This window comes from Triturus cristatus, chromosome 12, assembly GCF_964204655.1.
Source record: "Triturus cristatus chromosome 12, aTriCri1.1, whole genome shotgun sequence".
Classification (NCBI taxonomy): Eukaryota; Metazoa; Chordata; class Amphibia; order Caudata; family Salamandridae; genus Triturus; species Triturus cristatus.
In genome coordinates, this window is record NC_140595.1 from 470,751,424 (window position 1) to 470,772,961 (window position 21,538).

Genomic DNA, 21,538 nt, shown 5'->3' on the forward strand with positions numbered 1-21,538 from the left:
ACAGATTTTGTTTAGAGGAACTCCCCGCCCCAAAGCAGTAGTGGCTGCTGTCGCCCTGGCGTAATGGGCGCGCACCCTCACTGAAGGCTCCTTTTTCGCCAGAGAATAACCGGCTTTGATACACAAAACGACCCACCGAGAGATAGTCCGTTTGTGTACGGCCGTACCTTTTTCGGTGCCCACAAAGCCAACAAAGAGCTGGTCATTCACCCGGAACATTTTTGTGCGGCCTAGTTAAAGACAGCGCACGTTTTGGGTCCAGACAGTGGAAGCTCTCTTCCTCTTCGGAAGGATGCGAATGCTTAAAGACAGTGGGCAAAGTGATGATCTGCCTATGTGAAAGGCAGTGACAACCTTTGGCACAAAGGATGGACGGGTTCTGAGGACAACTTTGTCCAGACGCACAGAGTGAAAAAGAGGCTTCGAAGAAAGAGCCTGGAGCCCACTCATTTGCCTGGCAGAAGTGATGGCCACCAGAAATGCAGTTCTGAGAGTTAAAAGCCTCAAAGGACAGTTGTGAAGTGGTGCAAAGGGAGCGTACATCAAATAAGTTAAGACTAGATTCAAGTCCCACTGAGGCTTAACGAAAGGAATAGGAGGAAAGAGATGAGTTATGCCTTTCAAGAATCGATTAACAACCTGGGACTTGAAAAGAGATGGCTGATCTGGAAGCCAAATGAAGACCGAAATGGCCAAGAGATAGCCTTTGATAGTGCCCAGAGCAGAGCCCTGCTGGGCCAAAGAAAGGAGAAAGAAGAGAACCTCAGAAAGAGGGGCAGAGAGAGGATCCACAGCCTTTGCTGTGCACCATGCTACAAATTTGTTCTACGGACAGGCGTATATCGTCTAAGTGGAGGGACGCCTGGCTGCCAATATTACATCGCAAACTTCGGGAGGCAGGTCAAACGACGTCAACTGCCGCCGCTCAATCTCCACGGAAGGAGGTGGAGGCTGGACAGGTTCGGGTGAAGGACCATCCCTTGCTGCTGCAACAGAAGATCCTCCCGAAGAGGCAGTCGGATCGGAGGATTGATGGCCATGTTGAGCAGCTCGGGATACCAGACTCTTCGTGCCCAATCCAGAGCCACAAAAATGACTTGGGCCCGGTCGCACCTGATCCTCAGTACTCAGGGCAGAAGTAGTATAGGTTGAAAGACGTACAACAGAACGCAACTTCACTCGTGACGAAAATCGTCGCCTAGCGAGTGCCGCCTTAGAAATTCCAACCAGCTGAATTGCTGACATTACGCTTTCTCGTCGTTGGCGAATAGATCTAACCAAGGCTCTCCCCACTGCCGAAAGAGACCTTGCACCACCTCCGAGTGAAGACGCCATTTGTGATCCATCATGCACCTGAGTTTGTCCGCCCTGGCGATCAGGAAACCTGTCAGGTTTTGAACCACCAGGGAAATGCCCTCATGTTCCAGCCATGTCCAGAGGCGCAGAGCCTCCTGACATAGGGTCCACGACCCCGCCCTGTTTGTTGCAGTACCACATGGCGGTGGTGTTGTCCTTGAACACCAGCACTACTCGTCCCCAGACAGAGGGAAGGAATGCCTTCGGTGCAAGACAAATCAACCGGAGCTCCAGAAGGTTGATGTGGAGGCCGGACTCCGCTAGAGACCAGAGGCCTCTGATCTCCGCCTCTCCCATGTGGCTGCCCCATTCCAGAAGTGACGCATCTGTCACCATTGTAAACTCTGGTTGGGGAAGGGAGAAGGATCTGCCGTTGATCCAATCCTGGTTCGTGCGCCACCACTGCAATTGTGCATTACCCTCTGAGATCTGGACGCAATCGGACAGATTCCCCTGATGGTGCGCTCACTGGAACTTCAGGTCCCACTGCAGAGCCTGCATATGCCACCTGGCATGATCGACCAGCAGAATGCAGGAGGCCATGAGGCCCAGCAGCCTCAGGATCATTCTGACTGAAACCCGGGACAGAGGCTGAAAGATCGGAATCATAGCCTGAATGTCCCGGACTCGTTTTTGGGAGGATAGTCCCGAAACGGCGTCGTGTCCAGAACCACTCCGATGAAGAGGAGCTTCTGAGAAGGAATCAGGTGTGACTTCGGCACATTGATGGAGAACCACTGCGAACGTCTTAAAAAAGAGAGGGACCCTTTGGAACCCAAATGACTAGGATTCAAGCAGAAACTCAAAAGGGAATGTCCTGTGGGAGTTATTTGACCCTAACTTCACAACATTCTATCACAAATGAAGTCCTATTTCAAACAGCAAACATTCATCATTCAACAAGAGGGATCACTGTTAAAATCAATAGTCAATGTATTGGCACAGAAACCTACAAGTCATACATTGATATAATCAATTTATTAAAAATATAATACAAGATTAAAAAAACATTTCATACAAGAAGGAAAAGAAAATTCCTTTTCCCTCAAAGGACAGCAATATCAATGACAATAACACAAATAAAATAAAAAAACACAACACAAGAGTTAATGAAGACATTAAACGTTGTCATCAGGTACTATAACCAATACCAAAAGCTATACAAAATCACTCTGATGTATCGTAATTCATCAACATTTGGAGTATATTAAGAGCGGTGAGTTTATGGTAAACGGGTGTCGACTCGTTTCGAAGTTATAGTATAGTTGAACCTTCTTTTTCAAGACTACAGTGAATTGTACGCTCGCTGATTACAACATCTATAGTGCGCTATTCTTAGAACTCAAAACACTATTTGGCCACTAATACATAGGTCCAATTTTCTGTTTGAAGGAACCCAGAACTGATTTGCATTTATATGCGCTTTTATGATGGAGAATCTGCTACAGAATTGGTTGTGGGGGTTCGTAGACTAGTTGCAAAATATGCTGGACTGTACACCTCCTTCGGTCAACTGGTTTAATTTGCCTTATAACCGGTTTTCCCTCTTGCACAGGGGCGGGATCTCCGTCATTAAAATTTTAGTGTTTGCCGGCAGTGTTTTAATTCTTTCATCTCCGTACTATCGGACGAAGCACGGAGACGAAAGAATTAAAACACTGCCCGTTTCCTGCCGGTGCTAAAAAAAAAAGGCCATAGCGTAACAAGGACCCATAAAAAAGACTGGCAAATACTAACATTTTAATGATGGCTATCCCGCCCCGTGCAAGAAGGAAAACCGGTTATAAGGCAAACTAAACCAGTTGACCCAAGGAGGTGACCAGTCCAGCGTATTTTGCAACTGGTCTACGAACCCCCACAACCAATTCTATAGCAGATTCTCCATCATAGAGAAGTGCATATAAATGCAAATCAGTTCTGGGTTCCTTCAAACAGAAAATTGGACCTACGTATTAGTGGCCAAATAGTGTTTTGACTCCTAAGAATAGCGCACTATAGATATTTTAATCTGCAAGAGTACAATACACTGTAGTCTTGAAAAAGAAGGTTTAACCATACTATACCTTCGAAACGCGTCGACACCTGTTTCCCATAAACTCACCGCTCTTAATTTACTCCAAATGTAGATGAAATGCGATATATTAGTGATTTTGTATAGCTTTTGGTATTGGTTATGGTACCTGATGACAAAATTTAATGTCTTCATTAACTCTTGTGTTATTGTCATTGATATTGCTGTCCTGTGAGGGAAAAGGAATTTTCTTTTCCTTCTTGTATGAAATGTTTATTTAATCTTGTATTATAGTTTTAATAAATTGATTATATCAATGTATAACTTGTATGTTTCTGTGCCCATACATTGACAATTGATTTTAACAGTGATCCTTCTTGTTGAATGATGAATGCTTGCTGTTTGAAATAGGACTTCATTTGTGATAGAATGTTGTGAAGGTAGGGTCAAATAACTCCCAGAGGACATTCCTTTTTCAGAGAACCCCAGCGAAGGCAGGAGGTCGACCGTAGTCTGGAGGTGGGAGACGACTGCCTTGGGCGAGCCCGCCTTCAACAGCCAGTCGTCGAGATAGGGGAAGAGTGACACCCTTGATCTGCGCGGATGAGCTGCGACCACCGCCATCACTTTCATGAACACCCGAGGGTCGCTGGTAAGGCCAAAGTGGAGCACGGTAAACTGGAAATGCTCGTGGATACCGTGAACCGCAGGTAACGTCTGTGAGTCGGGAGGACGGGGGTGTGAAAATAAGCCTCTCGCAAGTCCATTGCTACCATCCAGGTTTCCGGATTGAGGGCAGACAAGAACTGAGCAAGCGTCAACATTTTGAACTTCTCCTTCCAGAGGAAGCGGTTGACTTCCCAGAGATCCAAGATAGGACGCAGGCCCTTGTCCTTTTTGGGGACCAGAAAGTAGTGGGAGTAGCAACCACGACCTACTTCTGGGACAGGAACGCACTTGATGGCTCCCTTGGCCAAGAGAGCCGTAACTTCCTGCTGGAAAAGGGCCAGATGATCCTCCGACGGGCGGTGGTATCTTGGTGGCATGGCTGGAGGGGTAGTCTTGAAGTGGAGGGAGTAGCCCCTTCGGACTTTGTGCAAAACCCACCTGTCCAACGTGATGGTGCACCAGTAGGGGAGGTGATGGCGGATCCTGCTACCCACTGGCGTTTGATGGGCCTGAAAGGTTGGACTAGGAGGGTTTGGAGGCTTCTGCAGAGGGGGGGGGGGAGGTGGGGGGGGGGGGTTGGTGGACTGGCCTGCCTGCCGGCCCCCGGAAGCACGACTGTTGTCCACACGTCTCCGGCCGCGCGAAGGTTGGGTAACTTGCTGTGGCTTGTGGCGGGACACAGCGGAGCACCTCTTCCGTAGCCATGAGAGGGGCGAAAAGCAGACTGCGCAAGGCTTGTGGAGAGGCCCAAGGACTTGTCCATCGAGGTGTTCTGGACATCCCTTGAAAAACCAGTCAACCTCATCCAGGCATAGTGACAAAGCACTACTGACGTTGAAATGGTCCTGCCCAGAGAGTCCGCGGTGTCCAGCCCACAACGTATCGCACACTTCGCTGCATCTGTCCCGGCGGCAACAGCCTGGTAGAGCACTGTCCGGGCCTCCTCCGGACACTGAGGCAGCACCTGCCCCACCGTATCCCACACCGAGTGGGAATAACTGCCCAAGAGACATGCAATGTTTATGGGCCACAGTCCTAAGCTGGCGGAAGGGAACATTTTCTTTCCAAGGTGGTCCAGCTTCTTGGATTCCCTTTCCGGTGGAGGGGTAGGGAAGGCGCTTTTGTAAGTGGAGGCTTGGACCACCAATCTCTCCGGGGTGGGGTGTTGGGAAAGGAAAGAGGGGTCGCCCGGAGCCGGACGGTGGCGCTGAGCAATCATCCTGTCCACGGGAGCCCCTGTGTTGGGGCTGGACCATGTGCCCAAAAGGATGTTGGTGAGGGCCTCATTAAACAGAGGCAAGGGCTCTGAAGAGCTTGCAGCCGGTTGAAGAACCTCTGTCAGGTTAGTCCTGACTGCCACAGTAGGAAGCTCGAGGTTGAGAGCCTCGCCCGCCCTACGCAACACCACTGTGTACGACGCTCCCTCCTCCATATTCACGGTAGGAGGAGACAACATCCCATGGTCAGGCGAGGTGTCCAAACCACTGGCATCCCCCAGCTCCTCTCTCCAGGCCTGTTCACTGTCCTGGTCAGCTAGAGGGTCACCTGAACCCTCCCAGGCCACCTCTTCAGTATCTGGGTGCCATTCTGTTTGAAAAGGCGCTCTAGGAGTTAACAGGGGCATAAAAACTCTTCTCGGCGCCGGATCTGGCGTCGGACGCTGCCGGTCCATCTCCGGGTCCACATCCGGATGGAGGCCAGGGTCGATGCCGGCCGGGGGGGGGGGGGGGGGGGATGACTGGCATTGAACGCGGTTGTGGTGCCGGAGGAAACTGCACCGGTGGAGGCGTAATGAGGTCAACTGGCGCCGATCTGGATACAGGTCTGGATCCAAGGGGGCCGTGCGGTGCCAGGGCCGGAGCCACCGGCGGAGAAGACCTAGGCCCCCCCAACCGAGTCCATCAGCCCGAAGGTGCACCGGCGTGTTCGGGCCACCCAAAGATGGCGTGCATAGTCTCGTAGAACGTACGAAGGTGGTTGGGAGTCGCTCCGGGTCCCAGAAAGGGAAGGAAACGCGGAGTCGACTCTTCGAGCTCCGTGCGCGGAGCCGCGGGGGGGCACCTCCCGCGTCCCTCGTCGGGTCGGCCGACCGACGAGAAGTCGAAATGCGACGATGCTTCTTAGACTTCTTCTTATGCTTTGACTTACCCTACCCAGAGTGCGAAGACTTCGAAGACTTGGAACCGGAATGATGGTGACCGGTCCCTCGACCTCCCTCGCGACCGGGTCATCGAACGGCGCGGAGCCGACTGCCAGTGCTCAAGGCAAAAAAGCCACACGCGGTGCGGATCCGTCACCGACATCATCTGATGACAGGAATCGCAGAGTTTGAAGCTGGGCATCCCTCGTGCACCTTAGGAGTCGACAAAAGTAGAGAAAAAGTTAGTCAAAAAATGGCGGAGGTACTGGTCTTCCCCGGTCTGTGCTGGCTGGCTCGTAAAAAGAAAGAACTGATGTCGGCGCGCGAGGGCAGCGTCTAAGTAGCTACCGTGATGTCATCCCGGCGACACAATGCCAATGACGGCCACCTTCTGATGCTCAGGTACTGCTGACATAAAACTTTCCCAAACCAGTCTGACGCCTGGAGGTAATTCTAAGGTAAGTAATCTATAACTAACGTGTTTCTTTCAGATGCTATTATCACTTCGATTTCTGCAGTTGGGAGAACAATCTTTTACTTTTTTTAAGTGAGAGTCGGCTTTTACTACTAAGCTGTCAGCCGGTAATTAGTCATCTGTACACATATTTGGAAAGCGCGGTTGCTTAGTTTGGGATGCTAGAGTGGAGGCTTTGTTTGACAGATCTTTGGTCAAACACATCTGTTAGTGTGCTTTGTGTGGCAAATCCCAACATTTGGGGTATTTTTGATGAAATAATTTGAAGACGAAGACTGCAGAGGAAATAACAACCATTATCCATGTTACTTTTAAGGCATACTTTGCTTTCAGAATCATTACCTCCGACCCGCTCCCCTCATAGTCTTCATTGTGTTCTTAGGCCCTCAGTGACTGGAAATATCATGGGGGCTTGGGGTGGCATTGACATTTATACCATACTTCATTTTAGCATCCAACTGGTTCTGCTTAGTGCCAGTGTGACACTGCAGAACAGAAGGACTCCATGAGTGCATAAAAAAGGTTTCTGAGTCCAAGACAGGTCACTGGGCTATTCCTTGGGTAAATAATCTGCTCGGTAAACAAAGTATTGTTTATAAGAACTGAGGAGTTGTACGTTTTCTTTCAAACATTAAAGCATCAAAACCGTGCTTGTGGTCTCAAATCAGCTCCTTTTTTGTGTCTGGTAATTCACTTTTATTTCTGTTGTGGAATATGTGTGATAATGTGCCATTTTGATTAACCTCTATATAGCTGTTCTACATAGTTTCCTTTGCAGAAGTATTCATTCTTTTTACCTATGCAAATAAGTTTTGTTGATATAGGGAGAAGTGTTTCCCTAATGATTTAATCGTTTTCTCTCTTGTTCTACGCCTTTGTTTACTCCTAGGTTCACGTTGTTAAACTTGTAGACTTAAAAACATCTGTAAATGAGTACAACGTTAGATCTGAAATCTTGTCCACTGGAATGGGTGTTGATAATCCCGAACATCTTAAGAAGCTTAAAACTCTATGTAGGGAAGCACAAGAGGCTGCTAGCAACGAGAGGTCTAGCCCTGCGGTGTAAGTACTGTCTTCTGTATTGGCATTTATTTCATCACTGACTGACTGCCTCAATATTTTAAAGATACATTTAGATTTTACTATTTTCATTTCTTTTCCCAAGCAAGAGGGGCAATATTGAAGAACTAATTAGTAATATAAGGAATCCTTTACAATTTGCCAGAATGGAAGACCTGCCCTAAATCTACAATGGCTCAGCTCCAGCTAAGTTGGAGTTCCTCTTTGTAGGAGGCTGGCTTAGTATATGGTGCACACTTATTTAAGTGAAGCATCTTGCACTAATCCAGACAACCATAGAAAGCTCTTGAGGTGGTAGCTGTGGAGAGCAGCCTTCAGGCTTAGTCCAGAAGGAATGTAAAGCAGTTTGTTTTACCAGTACTTAATCTTATGGTATAGGTTAAGTGAAAAAGAACTACACAGTGTAGTTATAAAAAATATGTATTTATTATCAACACTCACTAACACATTGCAATATCTCCTATTCAGAGATATAACCACAATACACACAATGCTTTGGAAATAGAACATGTAAGTAGCACACATACACAGTGGTGTCTAGGGGGAGATCAAACCATATACTAAAATAGTGGAATGCGAACCACGAATTAAGTCAGGACTGGACCTAGAAGATGTAGAAGAGTCAGGGACCCAAGGAACCACCCAAGGTGGATTCAAGATTAGAGATACCTGCAAGCAGAGGGGGCAGATTCTTTGTCACTCAGGAGTGACCCAGAGGCACTGAAGACAAATGCCTACCGATGTCGGAGCTGCAGGTTAGTTGATGGTGCCCTTGGAGTTGCTACTGTGTGGACTCGGCGAATCTGTGGAAGACCAGGAGCTGTTCACGAGCTGTCCCACCTCGGCTGTCGAGAGCCAGGGGGTCAGTGTTCTGCAGGGGCACCAAGCCTTGGCAACGGCAACCAACGTAGTCGTAGAAATAGGTGTAGTGTCGGGACCAGCAAGGTCCAAGTGACCCACCACTAGCAGACAAGTCAGAGCAGGCCCCGAGCAAGCAGGGGAACCCACTGGAGCAAAAGTGGTCCATCAAGACGACCCATAGGCTAGAGGCACGGGAGTCCCTCGAGCAAAGGACGCTGTGCAGGAAAAGATCTTGGCTGCAGGAGATGCTTCAGGCTGGAGCTTTTTGGAGCCCAAAGATCTCTGGAGTGCAGAGCCAACAAGCCTTTGCAACGGCAAGTCGATGCGGTGCACAGGAGTTCAGTTCCAGCGGTTCTGACGAGGGATACTGGCCTCAAACTTGCTGAGAGGACAGGTCATGCTTCGAGGGAGTTGCAGAACAACCACCTATGTTGCTGAGCCTTTCGAAGTCCTTAGGACGTCAGTAGCAGCAGACCAGTCAGCTTTGTGGCGGTGCCTGCAGATGCAGGGGAGTGACTTCTTCGCTCCAAGGGAGATCACTTCTTGTGTACTTGATGCCCACGGGTCTGTTGAAGATCCTGGAACAAGCACAGACACAGATGACAAAGAAGTCTTGCAGAATAGCAAGACCAGGAGCAATAGGAGTCTTCCTTGATGCAGTCTCGGTTCCAGGCAAAGTCCAAGTGTCCAGACAGTCGAAGAATAGCATGGTTTTAGGCTTGGGTCTTGTCCCACGACAAATCTGAACAGCCACCCACAGGTAATCCCTTAAGTACCCTAGGTAAAGAGTTGGAATGACTCAGGGGTTACTCCCAGAGGAGGAGCTGGAAAGAGGGGAATATACTCCCATGTCCTTTGTCCAGTTTCGCGCCAGAGTGGGAGCCAAGAGCTCCCTGAACTGGTTCAAACTGTATGCAAGGAGGGCTTCAAATGTGCCTTTTAAAGCAGTCTGGTGGCTCTGGCAAGCGTCCCCACCCCAGCCCAATACATTGACTCCTGCTTGGGGAGGTGGTCACACCTCCCTGCTACAGGAAACCTATTTTTCTACTTTCCCCTGCTCACGCTTAGCTCAGCAGCTGGAGTGCAGAATCATGTCTGTGGTCGGCAGCAGCTCTAGCTTGCTCTGATACCCTGAAAGGCAGTAACCGGGAGTACAGGGGAGTACCTCATGGGAGCCCCCTCATGGGATCATGCTTCCAACCCTGTAATCGGTGTTGGGGTACGATTTCAACATGTTTGATACCAAACATGACCGGTTCAGTGCAGCTACTATATATTTAGGCATCTCGTATTAACGGATATCAACTATATGTATTAAAATGGCTGACCACACTTAAAAAGCCTAGATAATCGACTCTGGGTTTGTAGGGGTGTCCTGCTCATGCAGGGTCACCCTCACACTTATAACCAAGCACCGTGCCTTCAGGACTGAAAGGCTTGCTGGAGGGGTGACTTAAAGGTTTTAAGTGTAGCGACCTCTGATATATAGGAACTTATATCTGTCATTAGAGGTGCAAACACCAACTTACACAGGCTACAGTGCAGGCCTGTAGTCACAATTTGAGTGGTTTCTCATGGGTGGCAGAAGCCACGCTGCAGCCCATAGGAGTCCCCTGGTGTACCTATGCCCTGTGTTCCTTCGTACCATTTACTAGGGACTTATAAGGGTACTCCAGTAGCCAATTGTGGTGTTACCCAAATACTTACCGTGTCAAATTTAGGGAGGAAGCACTGTGACCGGGGTCCTGATTAGCAGGATCCCAGTCAGACAAACAGAAAGTGGGGGTAACCATGAAAGCAGATCCTACTTTCACACACACTTCCCTCCTTAGAGTCAATGATGCTCTGGGTTTCCTGTTGTGGAGCCTCTGCTGGCTCCCCCATCAGAAACTTCTGACTTGCTGACCCATCTGCCAGCGGGCTGTCAGGTTGTGATGATAGTCGCTTTGCCTTTTTTTTTTTACCTGCGCAGGTCCCGCCACACAAGGCATGACAGTCCCCCACATGCGGGAAGAAAACTCTTTTCGGTGTGAGTGGCGGAATTTATTTTTCTTTTGAGTAATAAACTCTAGCTTTCAAAGGTTATTCTTAAATAATAAAAAAGCCTTTATGAATGGGCACATCAAACTTTGTGCCTGTTCCGCAAGTTTCACTGCCTTCAGTGGAGCTGATGCAGAGGTAGCTCCACTAAAGACAGATATTTCCTGCCTGGCGATTTATCTCGAAGTATGAGTGTCAGAATTGGGGGTCTCTAGTTGGCAATGGCTTGCACCTTTTGTGAGAAGTTGGCCTGATGTATGATGTCACTAGTTCTAGTGTACACCTTATATCAGTCCAAACAACCCTTATGGTGATTGGTTGTAAAGTCAACCTTATAGACCAGCTATCCTAGTGGTAGCATGGACAAGAGCAGTCTTAGGCTAAACTCTGAATGGCATGTGAAGCCAGCTGTGATACCATATATAATCCCTTGAATACCAAATGAAAGGACACCACAACAGATATATATATAAAATAAAGTGTATTTATTCTAGTCAAACCCTCAGCACTCTTTGAGATTAGAGGTAAGTACAACACAGTCTTATTCAAGCATACATTAAGTCACACAGGTAAGTAATACAGTTAGGCCCTAGGGGCCACGCAAACCATATACTAAAGAAGTGGTATAAGGACCACTGTCACGGAAATAGAATAGGCCTAGGCCTAGGGAATCGCTGGGGCTACACTACACTACCAACAGTTAGGAAGTGGGAGGCCCACGGGATTCAGGTGCAGAGTGGAAACACTCACGCGTAATGTGTAAAAGTCGATAAAATTACTAGCAGTTAGAAATTAACAGTTTAAGGACACTTCTGAAGCAGCTAGAGAGTCGAGACTCGGAAACTAGACCCTAGGATAGTCACTACCCTAGTGAGCCCCGAAGTACCCAAGTTACCTAGCCCACGGGCTGCGGGTGCATAGGTGTGAACTTGCGTCGGGTTTCGTCATGGACTTCTATGGATGCCTGAAGGAAAGTTGCTGACAGGCAGTCAGTGAAGAGTGTCCGGTGGATCCCAAGGCTGGGATCAAGAAGAGAGGATACCTGCAAGCAGAAGGGACAGAGTCAAGGTCACTAGCCAGTGACCTCGTGGAACCAGGAAGGAACCAGGCGATGTCGTGAAGATTGCAGGTGAAGGGTGAAGCTTGTCGCTGCAGCCACTGGTACCAGGAGACGTCGAGGACGACCAGGACCAGGAGGCGAGCTGTCCCACGAAGACGCTTGCTGTCGGCGGCGTCTAGGAACTAGGACTCACCAAGCCTTGGCAAGCGGAACCTACGAAGAACTGAGGACTTGCTTCTGGTGCAGACCAGGAAGGTCTGGGGTGCTTCTCTTTTGCAAGGAAGCGGGAGCCAGTCTGGAGGAGCCAAACCAGCAGTGAATATTTCAAGGTGTGTCGTCACAAAGGCCGCTAGCCAACGGGCAAGCAAACGGACAGACGCGGCAAGCAGGAAAATGCAGAAGGGCCCCACACAGGACTCGTGAAGTGTGGGGGGCTGATCTTCGGTGCAGATGGTGCTTGGGGTTGGGGCTTCTCAATCCCCGGTGCACAACTTCGAGGGGTGCCTCAGAAGCTGCGCTGGAAGATACTCGCCACTTTTCCCAGGTAGACGGTCCCACGTCTCTCGTCGCCTCCACGGATCTCAGCTCGGCTGTGGATGTGGATCAGGGTCGGAGAAGTCTGGAAGTCAAGGCTCTGGTTGGGCTCTGCAGTCGGTCCCTCGTAGAACTTCAGCAAAGCAAAGGGTAGTCTCTTGATGGTGCCTGTTTGCACAGGGTAGCCACTCCTTGGTCACAAGGGAGATTCTTCAGTCTTCTTCTTTCGTCGAATGTCGAAGGTCCAGAGTTTCTGTTCAAGTTGCAGGTTCAGGATAATCTAATCTCCTGGGGCCCAGCTATCACACTTATACTAATCTGGGGGGCTGGGTTACCTGCTAGGTCACGCCTTATGGGTGGGACCTGGGAGGCGGGTGGTTACACCCCCTTCCCTTTGTCCAGTTTCGCGCCAGGACTGGGGCTGGAGTGCCCCAGCACCGGTTTGAACTGGACTATGCATGGGACACCTTGTGTGCCCCAGGCATGTCTCATTCCTTTCAGCCCTCCCTGTCCCAATACACTAAAGTCTGTCTGGGGAGGTGCTAGCACCTCCCCAAGCAGGAAACCTATTGTCCAGGCCTCCCTGGCTGGGAGGGCTCCCAGCAGCAGGAGGTCAGACTCGTGTCTGTGGCAGCAGCATCCATTTTGTGATGCTGAGGCTTTGGTGAGAGTTAAACAGCAAAGTAGGATTTTAACATGTCTCTCCCTCTAGAAGGGAGGAATAATATCCTCATCCCCAGAAATGGGATGGGGGTATTATTCCAAAGTGTTAGACACCTTACACAACATGTTTTGATAAAGCCAAACCATAGTTACCATAACCGTTTAAGATTATAAGGCACTTTAAGAGTATATGGTAAGCTATATCATAGAACAGCTATAAGGACATGGTTCCGAAAGCTGCAGACAGGCTCAGCTCATGCTAGAGCACCATCTCACATGTTACCAAGCACTCTGCCTCCAGGATTGTTAAGGCCTGCCATAGGAGTGGCTGATAGGTACACATGTATCTATATTAAGGGTAGATATAGGTATACTATATCTAAGCAAGGGGTGATTACACAACCTTGCCCCAGCTGAGTGATCAGCCAGTTGTGTCTGATTGGAAGGTCAGACCAGGGGTGGCATAATACATGCTGCAGCCCCTGGGAGGCCTAGGGTACACCTATGCCCTGGGTACCTAGGGTACACTGTACAGGGTCCAATAAGGTGATCCTTACCAATTGTGTATGTACCTAGGGTACATGGAGTCCATTTTAAAGAGAGAGCAGACAGCCTGAGACCCTGAATGGCAGGATCTCAGGCCAACTAAGTTGAAAAACCAGCTAGACACTAGGCAAAAAGTTGGGGGTAACCATAGTCAGATATCCACCTTCCTACACCTTTGACCAAATAGGGACCCTTACTTCTAGTCAGGGAAAGAGGATTACACTCCTGGATAACCCCTGCTCACCCCCTTGGTAGCTTGGCACGAGCAGACAGGCTTATCTCAGAGACAGTGTGTAAAGCATTTGTGAACACATACAGTAATAACACTACAGATGGACACCACACAGGTTGTATTATAAAAATAAGTATTCTTTATATAGACTTATCACAAGACCATAAACGACAAAATCCACAATACTGAAATCAATAATAATTCTTCAAGATGGTAGAAATAGTTAAAAAAATAGGTTATTCACTTAAAAGCAGTCTTTAGCAACAGATAACCCCAACTTGAGTTATCACGACGTCCGGGTCAAAGAAATCCCAAAGTATGGCGCTGACAGCGAGGTGCGCAGCGTCGGGACTGGAATCAAAACAGACTCCCAAAGAACAGTACCTTGGAAAAGCGAGAACAAAGACAGCTTACGGCGTCGGGGAGGTGCGGCGTCGTTGGCGCGTTGCGGCGTCGGTTCCGTGCTTTGGGGGAGATGATGCATCGGGACCTGGATGCTTGCGCAGGTAGGTGAGGCGCTGATTCCTGACCGGAGAGGAGGTGACGTCACGATGGCGCCGAAACCACGGTTCCGTACGATGTCACGATGTCGATGGATTCTTGACCACCCACGTTGACGATCGGCTCTACTATGATGTCAGCAGCCGGCGTCCCAAGTCGGAGCAACGCTTGCGGCTATGGCAGGCTTACAATGTCATTCGCTAGCGTCGAAGTGGCACGGCGGCCGGCGCCGGGTCTAAGTTGCTAGTCGGAGCAGCGCTCACGGCTTCGATGCAGAAGACGGCGTCGCTCGCTGGTGTCGTTGTTGCGAAATTCCTTCTGTAGTAGCTAGAACAGCAAGTTCCAGATGCAGATAATCACAAGGGGTGAGATCTGGTATCCCTGAGACTTCGGTCAGGAGGCAAGCTTAAATCAAGCCTCGCCGGCATCAGGTCTACGTTTCAAGTCAGAGCAGCGCTCACAGCTTTGATGCAGAAGACGGCGTCGGTGTTGCAAAATTCCTTCTGTAGCAGCTAGAACAGCAAGTTCCAGATGCAGGTAAACAGAAGGGGTGAAATCTAGTATCCCTGAGACTTCGGTCAGGAGGCAAGCTCAAATCAAGCCCTTGGAGTAATATCTTGCAAGATAATGAAAGTTCTTTAAAAGTTCCTTCTCCACTCCTTGGCACTGAAGACACCACTGCAGGCCAACCCAGCACACTGGCAGGGGGGCATTCCAACTCCTACAGCTTCCTTCGGACAGACCATCAGCATTGGCGTGTTCTGTACCAGGGCGGTGTACCATCATAAAGTCCATCTCTTGTAGGGAAATGGACCACCTCAACAACTTTGGGTTCTCACCCCTCATCTGCATCAACCGTCTGAGGGGCCTGTGGTCTGTCTGAACACGGAAGTGAGTCCCAAACAGGTATGGTCTCAACTTCTACTGTGCCCAGACCACAGCAAATGTCTCACACTCAATTGCACTCCCCCTCTGTTCCCGTGGAAGTAACCTCCTACTGATGAAGGCTACAGGTTGGTCTAGGCCCTCCTCATTAATCTGTGATAGAGCAGCCCCCACACCATGCTCTGAAGCGTCCGTTTGAACAATGAATTCCTTTGAGAAGTTGGGCGCCTGAAGCACGGGTGCAGTGCACATGGCGGTCTTCAGGGCGTCAAAAGCCTTCTGGCAGGTGTCAGTCCAGTTCACTTTCTTGGGCTGCTTCCTGGAAGTCAGCTCAGTCAAGGGGGCAACAACGTTGCCATAACCCTGGACAAACTTCCTGTAGTACCTCGTGAGTCCTAAAAAGGCTCTCACCTTTGTCTGAGTCCTTGGGGGTTCCCATGCCAGGATGGTATCAATCTTGGGCTGTAGGGGCGCCACCTGGCCGCTCACCACCTGGTGCCCCAAGTACACCACGGAACCCTGCCCGATCTGGCACTTACTTGCCTTGATCGTGAGGCCTGCCCTTCGCAGGGCCATCAACACTTCCCAGAGGTGGCGCTGGTGTTCTTCCCAACTGGCGCTGAACACTGCAATGTCATCCAGGTATGCGGCACTGAAATCCTCCAGTCTAACCAACACCTGGTTGAACAACCTCTGAAAGGTGGCAAGAGCATTCTTCATCCCAAAGGACATAACCCGGAATTAGTAGTTCCCATCTGGTGTGGAGAATGCTGACCTCTCCTTGGCCCCATCAGTTAAGGCGATCTGCCAATACCCAGACGTTAAATTAAACGTGCTGAGGTACCGTGCTGCCCCTGACCGATCAATGAGCTCATCAGTTCTGGGGATTTGGTGTGCGTCAGTCCTGGTGACTGAATTGAGTCCTCGGTAGTTCACACAGAACCGGAGTTCGGGCGTGGTACCAGGCGTGGCAGCCTTTGGGACCAAGACCACTCGGCTGGCTCAAGGACTGTTAGAGGACTCAATCACCCCTAGGTCAAACATCTTGGAGACTTCCTCCTTGATGGAAGCTCTGACCCTGTCAGTCACTCTGTAAGCCATGTGCTTCACAAGAGGACTGTCCCCTGTGTCCACATCATGGACGCACCACTCAGTGACACCAGAAATCAGGGAAAACAAATCAGAGAATTGTCCCAACAGTTGGCGACAATCTTGCTGCTGATCAACGGGTCAGTGTGGCAGAGAGGCTGACACCATCCACTGACCCATCTTGCTCTGTTGCAGACAGGAGGTCAGGAAGAGGCTCTGTCTCTTCCTCCATTCCGTCATCTGTCGCTAGGAGCATGCCCACTTCGTACCTTTCTAAGTGGGGCTTTAGGCAGTTAACATGAAGGACCCTCAAAAGGTTCCTAGGAGACCGCAAGTTCATCAGGTAGGTGACATCACTCTTGCGCTCTACCACCTCAAATGGTCCGGTCCACCTCTCCTGGAGCGCACAAGGCTCTACAGGGGCCATGACCCAAACTTTCTGTCCAGGTTGAAGCTCAATCAGAGTGGCATTCTGATCGTACTACCATTTTATCTCCTCCTGGCTGTCTTCCAGATTCGCCCGAGTGAGCTGTCTGAATCGCCGAGTCTGGTTCCTGAAGGCCAGCATGTAACTATACATCCTGGGGAGGTTTCCTGGGAGATTGCTCCCAACCTTCCTTTTTTTTTTAAAAACCTTTATTTGTGCATATGAAAAGAACAAATACGGGCCTACAACCGTCAGGCCGGCCACGGTACGGTTAAGCACTGGTACAAACATTACATCCCCTGCGCATCCACGGTCAAGATTAGCAACGAGTCATGAGGTATACACTGGAGAGATCCTTGACACCAGGGGAAGGAGAAGTGAAGGTTAATTTTAAGGTTTTCAAAATAATTTTATCAGGGAAAAAATCAGTAAAGAATAAGAACCAAGGAGATTCGAGTCCGCAAGATAGCTTCACCACACTGGAGAGCAGCAGCATCATTAAAACGGTCATGGAAGGAAAATCTCAGGCAGTGAGGCGATGCAGTTATATAACAGGATAGTCACATGAGTAAATATGCACCCCTCCAGAGCCGCCCCCACTCAATCCACCCCACACCCGGACCCCGAATCGAAACAAGTATAGCGCAGAAACATAAAAGAAAAAGGCCCATAGAGCTAAGTAGAAACAGTGAATTACCCCCCCACCCTACACCAATGCGGAGGCTACGGCCTGCCCCCCCCCCAGCATAGTGCCTGTCGCCCAATGAACCCGAAATATAGACAAGAGAGAAAGTAGGAATAGAGTAAAGAAAAATAAGAGAACAGAGAGGTAAGTGGGGAGGAGCCTACGTTACCCCAGAGCGCCCGAAACCATCGGCCAGCTATGGCCTCCACACACTGAGAACCCACTACGCCAAAAGCGGTCGTGTGAAGATAACGTGTCACAACAATTTAAATGAAGACGGGCAAACCGCGACGAGTGCGCACAACATATGCAAACAGTTCCAGTCCCAGTCCAGCCCATCCGTGAAACCATGGCGATATAAGTCAGTTCAGCCCTGGCCCGATCGCGGGCTTAAGATTACACCAGCCCCTACATGAAGGCCCCGCACCCCGTGCAGACAAAGACAATATGGCCGCTTGGGAGAAGATGGTGAAGTAGAGTCACAAAATGGCCGCCGACCATCTATTGAGGTCCCCTTGTGCACCACATAAAGTCCAGACCTGGCATGTAAAGTACAGGAGTTCCACAGAAAAGAAGCAGTAGGCCACCATGAACGGTTCCTCGAGGACGTCAGGTGTCGCTCTGCTGGATACTCTTGCGGGCACGGTGAAGCAGGCAACAACGAAGCAGGCAGCAATGAACGGGGAGACAAAGTATCCGCAATTGAGCTGGAGAGCGATTGATCCTGGGTGCCGGTAAAGCCAGATGCAGGCACCAGTGTAGCACGATCATAAACAGCCATTGCGTCCCCGCAAGAGGACAAAAGCACTGGCAGACCCACGCCTTGTTGATCACAAACGGGGTGCTCACGACCCGCAGCCGACAGTATGGAGTCAAACCGCTCACTCAGCGCTTGCAAGCCAAGACACATTTGTAGATGAAAGTCCCGCAGGGCAGCCAGAACGGAGCCGCATGTCAGCGGAGGCTGCGCCCCCACATCGGTAGCAATCCGGGACGGCACTGTGGAGCTGATGTCTGGTAGAGGGAGGGCGAAGCGGGCAGCGGGCGAGACCGGAGTAGCATCCCCCAGCCGCGAGCAGGCAATCAACGCCATGTTTTACCACAGAACGGTACAGTGGCCGGGGGGGGGGTCGTAGCAAGGAGGCAATTCCCCTCAGGTCTGCGCCGCAACAGGGAAAAGCCAACAGTCGCTGCCCTTCCCTCGGGTTCTCTTTGCAGCCGACTAGGCAATAGAAGAAGGGGGTCTGCAGCCTCCCACAGCGCGGTCCACAGAACGGGGCAGGAGACCCGCCGCACCGGGGCTTACCCTATAGCTCCAGCCCATCAGGTGCGGGGTGCAGGAGGTGTCCGGGCGTCCCTCCCCCGGCTCATCCGGCGACAGTCCGTGGTGTGAGGTGGGACCGGGACCTCGGGGCTCAGGTTTACGCTAGCGGGTCCGGTAACTGCGGAGCCTCCAGGGGGCCGACCAAGGCCACAATAGAGCAGGGGTCCAGTGCGGAGAACAAAAGCACCAAGAACTCCGGCGTCCGGGCGGGCTAAGACTCCGGGAAAGCGGCGGCGCGGTCAGCGCGTCGTCGCACACGTTGCACCTCGAAAATCGGCGAGGATAGGAGTCAGGATGATAGTCCGAGGCCAAGGGCCGACGGAGCCGGGCGCTCAAGCGTCTGCTCCGGTCGCCATCTTGGCTCCTCCCCCCCAACCTTCCTTGACCAGACTCAAAGGTCTCTTACCGGGTGTCCATATAGCTGTTCAGAGGAAGTGAACCCTAAGGACTTCTGTGGCACCTCATGGTAAGGAAAAAGAAGGCATGGCAAGAGGACGTCCCACGTATGCCTCATAGGTTCCTCAAGACCCATAATCATGCCTTTAAGGGTCCGGTTGAACCTTGAGGGTGGTAAGGAGTGGTGAACTTGTATGTAACACCACACTTCTGCCACAGGGACTTCATATAATTAGATATGAAGTTGGTATCACGGTCTGACACCACTTCTCTGGGGAACCCTACAATGGAGAAAATCCCCATCAGAGCACGTCACACCATGGGGGCCGTCACTGTCCTGAGTGGGATGGCTTCCGGGTAGCATGGTCCACCAAGACCAGGATAAACCTGTTGGCCATGGCTGTCTTTGCGTCCAGTGGCCCCACAATGTCAATGCCCACCCGTTCAAAGGGGGTACTGACTACAGGGAAAGGTTGGAGAGGAGCCTTTTGCTTTCTTCTACTTTTCCCACTTGCCTGGCAAGTTTGACATGTCCTACAATGAGTGTCTGAACTCTTCTGCATCTGGGGCCAATAAAAGTGGGTGACAAGCCTTTCAAAGGTCTTGTCCTGCCCCAGATGTCCAGCTAAAGGCACATCATGAGCCAACTCCAGTAGGAAGGCTCTGAAGTGCTGGGGTACCACCTGCACACAGGCTGACCCAAGCTCAGCAACCTTAGGCTCGCTATACAGGAGGTCGTTCTTCCAGTAGATCCAAAGTAATCCAGACTGATCACCTGCTGCCTGGTTTGTCGCCTGTTGGCGCAAACCAATAGAGAAGGGCACTTCCTGCACAAAATTCCTCCCCGGAGGGTCCATCTTCTAGCTGCCAATGGGTCAGCTCAGGCAGGTCCCAAGTTCAGCAACTTGCTCCCTTGGTTCCTTTGGGAATAACTTTGGGGCCCTTTCCCGAACTCCATCTGTGTCGTCGTCCCCCCCCCCCACTCTTCTGGTGGGGACCCTGCCCTCCTTTGGCAGAATTTCCCACATGACCCTTGTGGACCCTGGTACTGACCCAGCCGTCCGCCTCCTCAGCAAGTTTCCTAGGGTTAGTTAACTTTCATTCAATAAGGTGCTGGCGTAGCTCTGGGAAACAATTAGCAGACAAGTGCTCCCATGCAAACAATCATAGAGCGCTTCAAAAGAGCGCTTTGTTACCCTTCACCCAACCATCCATAGCTCTGCAAAAGAAAGATACACATTCTATCCAATTGGTTGCCTCCAGCTTTTTGCAACTCCTGAACCTCTGTCTATAGAGTTCTGGGGTCAAACCATACCTTGTCATCAGGGCTTCCTTCATGTGGGCATAAGACATCTTATTTTCACTGAGTAGGTCTAATAAAGTATCCCTCTCCTCACTCACAAAGTGGCCCCACAACCCAATCCTTCTCAGGGACCCGGTGGGCCAACATTGCTATCTCACAGGCTGCAAACCACTGCGCAATATCTTCATGCTTATGGTAATCTTTGATGACATCCTTGGGGATATATACCCTGCCTTCTGAAGGCACAGATGATGCGCTGCCACCAGAGGGATTGGTCTCTAAGCCCCTTGCCTTGATCTCCAACTCCCTCAACATCCTCTCATGCTCCATTCTCATTCTCTCCAAGGACAACTTGTTATCCTCTATTTCCCTCTGACTCTCCATCTTAAGCTTAGCCTTTTCCAGTTTGTCACCCTATTTCTCTCCCTGTCCTCCAGCTCTCTGGGGGACAGGTCTTTGGAAGAGATGCTACTGCCAGGTGCGAACGGTACCCCTACCCTGGCTGGAAACTTTGGCCTATCCAGTTGCTCATCTACATCCCGAGCTGGCTCCACCACCAACTCAGGGGGATTTCTACCCAGGCCCTCAGTGCCTTTTGGTAGTCATTCTTTTTGGAAATGCCTGGTATAGCAACTTTCAATTTCTTGCAGAGAGGCTTGAGCTGTTTCAAAGTGTAGGTTTCCAACCTCTCTTCCTCAAAATCTAGATCCATAGGTGCACCAGATGCTGGTCTACACATGGCAGTAAGAATTGGCAGTTCTCTGGAAAAATAACAGTCCAAGGAAAAAAGAATTCTACCAAAAAAGTATGTGGTCGCGTTTGGTCTGCACTCACTAGTAGTGTCCACCAATCACTGTATATGAATCACAAATGCAAGTCCAAATCCTCAACGCTGTCCACCAATGTTAGAAGTGGGGGTCTCTAGTTGGCAATGGCTTGCACCTTTGACCAAAAGGGACCCGTGCTTCTAGTCAGGTAAAGGGTATTACACTCCTGGATAACCCCTGCTCACCCCCTTGGTAGCTTGGCACGAGCAGACAGGCTTATCTCAGAGGCAGTGTGTAAAGCATTTGTGAACACATAAAGTAATACAGTGACAACACTACAGATGGACATCACACAGGTTGTATTATAAAAATAAATGTTCTTCATATAGACTTATCACAAGACCATAAACGACAACAATCCACAATACTGAAATCAATAATAATTCTTCAAGATGGTAGAAATAGTTTAAAAAAATAGGTTATTCACTTAAAAG

General features: G+C 50.2%; 1 protein-coding gene across 8 annotated transcripts in view; it reads left to right on the forward strand.

Moving 5' to 3' along the window:
- Positions 1–21,538, forward strand: part of TDRD12 (tudor domain containing 12) — a 3,486,095-nt gene that overhangs the window by 2,571,294 nt on the left and 893,263 nt on the right. For all 8 annotated transcript variants that reach the window (XM_085639447.1, XM_085639446.1, XM_085639448.1 and 5 more), the window contains one exon: positions 7,541–7,713. In XM_085639447.1, the coding sequence (XP_085495573.1) occupies positions 7,541–7,713 (173 nt within the window). The remainder of the gene's footprint in view (positions 1–7,540; positions 7,714–21,538) is intronic.